General features: G+C 50.6%; 1 protein-coding gene across 2 annotated transcripts; it reads right to left on the bottom strand.

Moving 5' to 3' along the window:
* Window positions 1–1,981: 1,981 nt before the first annotated feature.
* On the bottom strand, window positions 1,982–7,701 carry LOC116372480 (histone H2A-like). Of its 2 annotated transcripts, XM_031821285.1 has the most exons (3): window positions 7,330–7,701; window positions 6,942–6,969; window positions 1,982–1,983 (listed from the first exon to the last, which is right to left on the bottom strand). In XM_031821285.1, coding segments are annotated over exons 1-3 (402 nt in total). The 2 variants fall into 2 exon arrangements, with proteins under 2 accessions (XP_031677145.1, XP_031677146.1); XM_031821286.1 differs by lacking the exons at window positions 1,982–1,983; window positions 6,942–6,969 and having other exon boundaries at window positions 7,315–7,701.
* Between the last annotated feature and the right edge of the window lie 2,813 nt (window positions 7,702–10,514).

Genomic DNA, 10,514 nt, shown 5'->3' with positions numbered 1-10,514 from the left:
GGCGTCTGCTGATTGGTCACCATCTCCGCACCGCCCTGATTGCCCGTTGCGGAGGCCTCCTCCGCCGCCCATTGGACGGAGGCTCGGCCTCTCCGTGCCGCCCCAAAATGCAACCCCCTCCCTCGCGAGGCGCGCTTGGGTCTTTTGTTAGGGCCGCGAGCAATGTTACTCTTTACGCGCAATAATGCTCTCTCATTCTAGCCTAGTACTTGTTATTCTTCATTTTAGGCCTCATGTGGGCACTTGATACTGTGCCGTTTTATGTGTGTATCTAACAAACGCGCCAAATAGTTGGCCAGGCATACAAAGGACACTGCGCTTTTGCTGAGCTAGGTGGTTGCTCTTAAAAGAGCCTTTGGGGTTGAGTAGTCAAGTTGCAGCCGCACCAGCGATTTTACTTGGCTTTGACGGCCTTCTCAGTCTTCTTGGGGAGCAGCACTGCCTGGATGTTGGGCAGAACACCACCCTGAGCGATGGTCACGCCGCCAAGCAGTTTGTTCAGCTCCTCGTCGTTACGGACTGCCAGCTGCAGGTGACGGGGGATGATACGAGTCTTCTTGTTGTCACGGGCAGCGTTTCCGGCCAATCCGGATCTCAGCAGTCAGGTACTCGAGCTTCTACTGGACAGGTGAACTGGTGCGCCAGCGCCCACAACGATCGGCGTAGTTGCCTTGCACGCAGCAGCCTGTGCACACGGCCCACGGGGGCACTGGAGCCGACGGGATGAAACGTGTCTTTTGCCTTCGCCCTGGCCTGCCTCGGTTTTGCTCTTCCGCTCATATTGGTAGCTTCAGTGTGTCCGAAAGGTCTCAATGAGGCGCTGGCCACATCGGGGAAGCCCTACTATTACGTCGCCCCAAGAGGCATTCGATTGGGCCACTGGACCGGTGTGTCCTATCCATTGGATTGAGGGAGAGATAGACAGACGACAGACAGTTCAGCCTAAGCCAGCCCGCCCGCCCGCAGGCAGCAGAGTGACAAGGGCTAGGCTACTCTGTTTCCCTCGACTTTGTTACTTTTTCTCATTGGCGGGAGTGACAACTCAAATCACTGAAACATGTATCAATCAATTCGAGAGTGGCTCATAATACAAATGGCTGCTGTCCAACACACTATAGTATGTATTCCTCTTATTATCAGGATCAATGTGACATGCGAATTCTAACACATATCACACCAATGTTGACTGGTGAGGGTGCTGCACTCTTGAGTGACAAATGTAAAGCCATTTAGCCACTCGAACATGTGGTGCGTAAGTCATTCATTTCATATCTTTTGCACCACAGGTAGGTAGGTAGGTAGGTAGGACTACATGGAATGACATGCGCTTTTATGGAAAGAGGCGGGTGGCTCTTAAAAGAGCCTTTTGTGGTAACAACATGTGTCGGGTAGAAAGAACACTGTTTGGAATAGGTTTACTTCTTCTTGGGGGCTGCCTTCTTGGCCTTGGCTGCCTTGGGCTTGGCGGCTTTTGGGCTTCACTGCCTTGGTAGCCTTCTTGGGGCTCTTGGCCGCTTTCTTGGCCGCTGCGGCGGGCTTCTTCACCTTCTTTGGGCTCTTGGCGGCCTTTTTGGGTGTAGCGGGCTTCTTGGCCTTCTTGGGGGACTTCTTTGCGGCCACGGCCTTCTTGGCTGCTACCTTCTTGGGCTTCTTGGCGGCGGCGGGCTTCTTGGCGGCCACCTTCTTAGCTTTGGGGGCTGCGGCTTTCTTGGCGGGCTTCTTTGCCTCGACGGCCTTCTTGTTGAGCTTGAAGGAGCCGGAGGCACCGGTGCCCTTGGTCTGGACCAGGGTGCCCTTGGTGACGAGGCTCTTGACGGCGATCTTGACACGGGAGTTGTTCTTCTCCACGTCGTAGCCGCCTGCCGCCAGAGACTTCTTGAGCGCGGCCAGGGACACGCCGCTCCTCTCCTTGGAGGCGGACACCGCCTTGACGATGAGCTCGCCTACGCTGGGTCCCGCTTTCTTGGGCTTGGCTGCTGCCTTCTTCTTGGGTGCCTTGGCCGGCGCGGCGGCGGCGGGTGCTGGTGCGACTTCTGCCATGTCTGTCGTTCGGTCCGGTAAACACACACACTTACAACACTACGGTAGTCTGTGAGGAGGAGTACTTTGCTGTAGACGCTGCTCTGCGCTATTGAAGCTCTACACCGTGCAGGGGGCTGGCCTTAAACGCGACATGAGAACCATGTAGACTCAAGCCACCCAGCTCGGCTTCTCCGGGCTGGCCAAATGCTCTTTCACTTGTGTTTTCTGGTCGCCAATATCGGGCCAAAAGTCACCGACGGAGCCGTGTTTTTGGCCCAAAAGCGAACGGCCCAGCGAGCAGACTTGTGTCCGTTCAGAATAAAGTCATGTGGGCTGCAGAAGCCCCGTGCATTTTGCTGCGACTCGCTCAAAACCTCACCGTTCGACTGTCGGGTGGAGCGGTGCGCACTGCTTTTCCTGTGCTATTTGTCTCCTAAATGGCCTAAAAGTGCATCCGATTGCGAGCACCATTGATTGTGGAGTGAGCCGAGATGTCTGGCAAGGGAATCAAATGGTTTGGCGTCCCCTGATGTGCTCCTTGGTGTTTTAAAGGAGAGCTCTTTTGGGGACCTTAAAACACATGCACTTGTGAGGCCTGGCTGAGACTAGTTTCACCTTGTATTCGTCATGTGTCCAGGAGGCACAGGAAATAATACACTGTGTGTGATGTTTTAGTCCTTTAGTTGGATTTGGAGCCTGCTCTTTGTGCACAGTGTGTGTTTTTTTCTTCTGCTAGGTGGTCTCTCTCTGTGTGTCTCTTTCAAAAGCAGATGAGGTGAGGGCCAAAGTAGTTGAGCTCACTCAGCTCGTCTGTCTGTGAACAGGCCGAGATAGGCTTTTGTGCCCTTCTCTCTCGCAGTCCTTCCTCGCTTGACTCCGCAGCGTGACTCGTGCCGGTCTTTGTGTCTGGCTGTGCGGCCGGCGCTATGGAGGCTGGCGCCCCATGTGCTTGTTCGCCCTGATATAGGCCGAGAGAGAGAGAGAGAGAGATTTGGAGGCTCTTCTTCTCCTCCTCCTCCCCCCCCTCTTGTACAGGTGGAACGGCTAGTTTCAATCGGTGACGTCACTTGCTCGGAGACTGTTCTTCATGTGTGCAGAGGGTCCCTGCTACGGCCTAAAGTGATACAGGCTCCAGTCATTGGACTCCCCCTCACTGTGTTCTACTGGCATGCACACATTCCTACCCTGTACAACAACAAATAACAGAGGGCCTGTTACCACACCCTATAGGCTAGGAGTTGAACTTGGACCACAATGACATTGGTAGTAATTAGCCTGCAGCATAAATGACAGTGGAAATGGAAGTGCGACACATAGAGGAAAAGTCCTAATCCTAATCAAATAGACACATTTTTTTTATTTTTTTTTATTTCACCTTTATTTAACCAGGTAGGCAAGTTGAGAACAACTTCTCATTTACAATTGCGACCTAGCCAAGATAAAGCAAAGCAGTTTGACACATACAACGACACAGACTTACACATGGAGTAAAACAAACATACAGTCAATAATACAGTATAAACAAGTCTATATACCATGTGAGCAAATGAGGTGAGATAAGGGAGGTAAAGGTCAAAAAAAGGCCATGGTGGCAAAGTAAATACAATATAGCAAGTCAAACACTGGAATGGTAGATTTGCAAATGGAACAAATGTCCAAAGTAGCAATAAAAATAATGGGGTGCAAAGGAGCTAAATTAATTAATTCATTAAATACAGTAGGGAAAGAGGTAGTTGTTTGGCCTAAATTATAGGTGGGCTATGTACAGGTGCAGTAATCTGTGAGCTGCTCTGACAGTTGGTGCTTAAACCTAGTGAGGGAGATAAGTGTTTCCAGTTTCACAGATTTTTCTACTTCCTTCCAGTCATTGGCAGCAGAGAACTGGAAGGAAGGAGAGGCGGCCAAAGAAAGATTTGGTTTTGGGGGTGACTAGAGAGATATACATACACCTGTTTAGCAGAAATGCTTGTGTTACTAGCTCCAACAGCACAGTCAAGTCTAACAAGTAAGATCGAACCATGTTCCAACATTCCACACAATACACCCAAATGGAATTGGAATACATCAATATATGGACGAGCCATGTCAGACAGTCCGTAGACTAACATACCTTACAATACAATACTTTATATATCCACATGACATGAGCTATGCAAACGACCTCCACGTTAGGAATGTGCCCAGTGATATCTAACAAAAACACACATGGCAAGACAGGAAGGAAGACATGCAGAAGTGCTCATGAAGAGGACACGAAGAAGACCGGAATCATCTCCAAGTGAACAATGTCAAAGGAATAGGTCAAGTCATATAGATAGGGAGGCATTTCACCGCCACCCACTGGACCACAAGTCATTTAGCCAACACTGGCTCATCATTCAAGCCACATAGGGAGGGATCTTAACACCACCTGCTGGATCAGAAGTGCCACTCACAATGGCCACACAGAGCATTTCTCCCTCAACCTGATGCAATTGTCACAACAAGTACGTGGTCAAAATCAAACATTAACTACCAACAGATCATCAAATAGGCAAACACATGCTCATGTAGAGTACCTCAAATTATACAGTTACTTTGTCACCAAACCTAATCTGTCATTCATCTACAAATACATGCTCTTCTAAAGCCACAATGCAATGTTCACATGGTAGATTTCAGTTCTTACAATCTATGTCACTATTACTTCATTTGACTGCTCTTAAATCATATTCACTTAACCCTTTTGTTCACCTGCTGATTTTCTGCTGGTTTGTCTCTTGCAGATTTGGACATCATGTGAATGTATGTTTCTCAAGTATCAAAAGAGGGTAAGTTACATTGACCTACTTTATGAAAAACGGAATGCTACTTTTCTCTCTAGCCTAGTGCACTCTTTATCTGTAAGCTCTCCTACTGGTGTAGGTAGCTCCAAAAAAAAAGCTCCAGATGCCATTACCCCATGTAGCCTATAGAACTTTATCTCGACGACCACATTTTACACCAATGCACCCCGAGAATCGGTTGGTGGTCGGGAATCAAGTGGATGATTCTGGGACCAATTACAGGAGGGGGTCTGTCTGTTGGATGAGGGGTGTACTGAACTGTGCCTATAGCATGTCAAGAATCCCTCCAACGGGAAATAGGCTTTGGCAAATGGCCAGGGGCGCTGTCCTTTTCAGCACCACGGAGCTCCGCTATTACCTGTCTCATGAGTGAAGATGCAACAGCAGACAATTCCTGCTCTTTGGTCCGGCAATTACACACTTTAGCCGTGTCATTGCTGCATTTAACTGGCAGCCTGTATTTAGGGCCTTTACTTTGTCTTATCATTTCGATTCCTCAGCAAATCTTCTTTTAAAAATGAACTAAATCCCACATCAGAAGTCGACTTCAAATCACGTCAAGGACACACGACTCGACTCAACGGAAGTCAGTAGTATCAAATATTCTCCACTGTGAAGGTGTCATGTGCTGAGCCATTTAGTTCCTTATGAAGCCTATTTACGAAGCCAATACAGCAATCAACACGTACCTGCCCGCATTGCTGATTGCTATTTTGTAATTGGTCAACTACTAATAGGGCAATCATCCCGGCTGCTTGTGTCCTGTTTCGTAACAGCTCTTTTGCAAGCCCTTGATGATTACATCTATTGATTCCTGCCGTCCTGCCGCGCTGGACAGAGATATATCATTTGACTTTCAATAGCTTAGTCAGTCGCATGAATTATGGGGTGCACACAGCTAACGTTGTAATGATCGGATCAAAACATGGATTTTTTGGGCCATCGAGGAATGTCACATGGCCCAGAAATGATTGAATGGCCATTTTCACAAAGGAAAAGACATACTCTAGCATGTTACATTCCAAGAGCAATTGGATTCGAAAAAACACAACGTACCCCACTTGGGGACCCGAGGACCGAGTTTGGGAAACACTGGCCTGAAGATCAAATACCAATAGGGAGCAACTATGACGTGCTCACCCGCGTTTAACCACTAGATGGCCTCCGTGCTCCACGGTAAAACTTTTCCCCTCTCATCAGCGGCACTGCAACATGGGACTTTCAAAGTCAGTTGTTCTTAGCTACATAGTGACCATTTTCGCCACTTTTTGCCCTATATCATTACTATCACTCATTACTGCTACTGTATTTTTCCCCTCTTCTACTCTAGGCATACATCTAATCACATATAGAGAGCGTTATTGAAACGACTCAAGTCAGTTAAGAACAAACTCTTATTTACAATCACGGCCGGTGGTGATACAGCCTGGAATCGAACCACGGTCTGTAGGGACTCGAGAGCAGGGAACACTGTGGGAAAGGGGCGTGTACAAATGGAACAATTGTGCCTTTTTGACTGAAATATGGAGGTGGCTCTTAAAAGAGCCTTTGGGGTATTTTGGAGATCAGGTCATCGTTTATGCGCGCTCTCCGCGAATACGACGGGCCAGCTGGATGTCCTTGGGCATGATGGTCACCCTCTTGGCGTGGATGGCGCACAGGTTGGTGTCCTCGAACAGGCCGACCAGGTAAGCCTCGCTTGCTTCCTGCAGGGCCATCACTGCGGAACTCTGGAAGCGCAGGTCGGTCTTAAAGTCCTGGGCAATTTCTCGCACCAGGCGCTGGAAAGGCAGTTTGCGGATCAGCAGCTCAGTGGACTTCTGGTAACGACGGATCTCTCTAAGAGCCACGGTGCCGGGCCTGTAACGGTGAGGCTTCTTCACGCCGCCGGTGGCCGGGGCGCTCTTGCGCGCAGCCTTGGTGGCGAGCTGCTTCCTGGGTGCTTTGCCACCGGTGGATTTGCGAGCGGTTTGCTTGGTTCTGGCCATGGCGCTAGCTAGCTTCCTTCTTTCACAGTCGGAGTATAGCCTCCAAATGCCTATGTGAAGTTTATAAAGCCGGCAGCGGCGTCTGCTGATTGGTCACCATCTCCGCACCGCCCTGATTGGCCCGTTGCGGAGGCCTCCTCCGCCGCCCATTGGACGGGAGGCTCGGCCTCTCCGTGCCGCCCCAAAATGCAACCCCCTCCCTCGCCGAGGCGCGCTTGGGTCTTTTGTTAGGGCCGCGAGCAACGTTACACTTTACGCGCAATAATGCTCTCTCATTCTAGCCTAGTACTTGTTATTCTTCATTTTAGGCCTCATGTGGGCACTTGATACTGTGCCGTGTTTATGTGTGTATCTAACAAACGCGCCAAATAGTTGGCCAGGCATACAAAGGACACTTTGCGCTTTTGCTGAGCTAGGTGGTTGGCTCTTAAAAGAGCCTTTGGGGGTTGAGTAGTCAAGTTGCAGCCGCACCAGCGATTTTACTTGGCTTTGACGGCCTTCTCAGTCTTCTTGGGGAGCAGCACTGCCTGGATGTTGGGCAGAACACCACCCTGAGCGATGGTCACGCCGCCAAGCAGTTTGTTCAGCTCCTCGTCGTTACGGACTGCCAGCTGCAGGTGACGGGGGATGATACGAGTCTTCTTGTTGTCACGGGCAGCGTTTCCGGCCAACTCCAGGATCTCAGCAGTCAGGTACTCGAGCACTGCGGCCAGGTAGACTGGTGCGCCAGCGCCCACACGCTCGGCGTAGTTGCCTTTGCGCAGCAGCCTGTGCACACGGCCCACGGGGAACTGGAGCCCGGCACGGGATGAACGTGTCTTTGCCTTCGCCCTGGCCGTGCCTCCGGTTTTGCCTCTTCCGCTCATATTGGTAGCTTCAGTATGTCACAGAAAGTCTCAATGAGGCGCTGGCCACCTCGAGAGCCTTACTTATACCTCGCCACAAGAGGCATCGATTGGCCACTGGACCGGTGTGCCCTTATCCAATTGGAGTGAGGGAGAGACAGACAGACAGTCAGCCCTAAGCCAGCCCGCCCGCCCGCAGGCAGCAGAGTGACAAGGGCTAGGCTACTCTGTTTCCCTCCGACTTTTGTTACTTTTTCTCATTGGCGGGAGTGACAACTCAAATCACTGAAACATGTATCAATCAATTCGAGAGTGGCTCATAATACAAATGGCTGCTGTCCAACACACTATAGTATGTATTCCTCTTATTATCAGGATCAATGTGACATGCGAATTCTAACACATATCACACCAATGTTGACTGGTGAGGGTGCTGCACTCTTGAGTGACAAATGTAAAGCCATTTAGCCACTCGAACATGTGGTGCGTAAGTCATTCATTTCATATCTTTTGCACCACAGGTAGGTAGGTAGGTAGGTAGGACGTACATGGAATGACATGCGCTTTTATGGAAAGAGGCGGGTGGCTCTTAAAAGAGCCTTTTGTGGTAACAACATGTGTCGGGTAGAAAGAACACTGTTTGGAATAGGTTTACTTCTTCTTGGGGGCTGCCTTCTTGGCCTTGGCTGCCTTGGGCTTGGCGGCTTTGGGCTTCACTGCCTTGGTAGCCTTCTTGGGGCTCTTGGCCGCTTTCTTGGCCGCTGCGGCGGGCTTCTTCACCTTCTTTGGGCTCTTGGCGGCCTTTTTGGGTGTAGCGGGCTTCTTGGCCATCTTGGGGGACTTCTTTGCGGCCACGGCCTTCTTGGCTGCTACCTTCTTGGGCTTCTTGGCGGCGGCGGGCTTCTTGGCGGCCACCTTCTTAGCTTTGGGGGCTGCGGCTTTCTTGGCGGGCTTCTTTGCCTCGACGGCCTTCTTGTTGAGCTTGAAGGAGCCGGAGGCACCGGTGCCCTTGGTCTGGACCAGGGTGCCCTTGGTGACGAGGCTCTTGACGGCGATCTTGACACGGGAGTTGTTCTTCTCCACGTCGTAGCCGCCTGCCGCCAGAGACTTCTTGAGCGCGGCCAGGGACACGCCGCTCCTCTCCTTGGAGGCGGACACCGCCTTGACGATGAGCTCGCCTACGCTGGGTCCCGCTTTCTTGGGCTTGGCTGCTGCCTTCTTCTTGGGTGCCTTGGCCGGCGCGGCGGCGGCGGGTGCTGGTGCGACTTCTGCCATGTCTGTCGTTCGGTCCGGTAAACACACACACTTACAACACTACGGTAGTCTGTGAGGAGGAGTACTTTGCTGTAGACGCTGCTCTGCGCTATTGAAGCTCTACACCGTGCAGGGGGCTGGCCTTAAACGCGACATGAGAACCATGTAGACTCAAGCCACCCAGCTCGGCTTCTCCGGGCTGGCCAAATGCTCTTTCACTTGTGTTTTCTGGTCGCCAATATCGGGCCAAAAGTCACCGACGGAGCCGTGTTTTTGGCCCAAAAGCGAACGGCCCAGCGAGCAGACTTGTGTCCGTTCAGAATAAAGTCATGTGGGCTGCAGAAGCCCCGTGCATTTTGCTGCGACTCGCTCAAAACCTCACCGTTCGACTGTCGGGTGGAGCGGTGCGCACTGCTTTTCCTGTGCTATTTGTCTCCTAAATGGCCTAAAAGTGCATCCGATTGCGAGCACCATTGATTGTGGAGTGAGCCGAGATGTCTGGCAAGGGAATCAAATGGTTTGGCGTCCCCTGATGTGCTCCTTGGTGTTTTAAAGGAGAGCTCTTTTGGGGACCTTAAAACACATGCACTTGTGAGGCCTGGCTGAGACTAGTTTCACCTTGTATTCGTCATGTGTCCAGGAGGCACAGGAAATAATACACTGTGTGTGATGTTTTAGTCCTTTAGTTGGATTTGGAGCCTGCTCTTTGTGCACAGTGTGTGTTTTTTTCTTCTGCTAGGTGGTCTCTCTCTGTGTGTCTCTTTCAAAAGCAGATGAGGTGAGGGCCAAAGTAGTTGAGCTCACTCAGCTCGTCTGTCTGTGAACAGGCCGAGATAGGCTTTTGTGCCCTTCTCTCTCGCAGTCCTTCCTCGCTTGACTCCGCAGCGTGACTCGTGCCGGTCTTTGTGTCTGGCTGTGCGGCCGGCGCTATGGAGGCTGGCGCCCCATGTGCTTGTTCGCCCTGATATAGGCCGAGAGAGAGAGAGAGAGAGATTTGGAGGCTCTTCTTCTCCTCCTCCTCCCCCCCCTCTTGTACAGGTGGAACGGCTAGTTTCAATCGGTGACGTCACTTGCTCGGAGACTGTTCTTCATGTGTGCAGAGGGTCCCTGCTACGGCCTAAAGTGATACAGGCTCCAGTCATTGGACTCCCCCTCACTGTGTTCTACTGGCATGCACACATTCCTACCCTGTACAACAACAAATAACAGAGGGCCTGTTACCACACCCTATAGGCTAGGAGTTGAACTTGGACCACAATGACATTGGTAGTAATTAGCCTGCAGCATAAATGACAGTGGAAATGGAAGTGCGACACATAGAGGAAAAGTCCTAATCCTAATCAAATAGACACATTTTTTTTTATTTTTTTTTATTTCACCTTTATTTAACCAGGTAGGCAAGTTGAGAACAACTTCTCATTTACAATTGCGACCTAGCCAAGATAAAGCAAAGCAGTTTGACACATACAACGACACAGACTTACACATGGAGTAAAACAAACATACAGTCAATAATACAGTATAAACAAGTCTATATACCATGTGAGCAAATGAGGTGAGATAAGGGAGGTAAAGGTCAA

Source organism: Oncorhynchus kisutch, unplaced genomic scaffold (assembly GCF_002021735.2).
Source record: "Oncorhynchus kisutch isolate 150728-3 unplaced genomic scaffold, Okis_V2 scaffold3955, whole genome shotgun sequence".
Lineage (NCBI taxonomy): Eukaryota > Metazoa > Chordata > Actinopteri > Salmoniformes > Salmonidae > Oncorhynchus > Oncorhynchus kisutch.
The sequence above is the reverse complement of the archived record's forward strand: the minus strand, read 5'-3'. Positions and strand labels throughout refer to the sequence as shown.

Coding starts and splice junctions, on each gene's coding strand:
- LOC116372480 (XM_031821285.1), bottom strand. CDS start 7,701: ATGAGCGGAAGAGGCAAAACCGGAGGCACGGCCAGGGCGAAGGCAAAG. Junction 6,970..7,329: donor CCAAGAAGACTGAGAAGGCC/GTCAAAGCCAAG, acceptor GCGGCGGAGGAG/GCCTCCGCAACGGGCCAATC.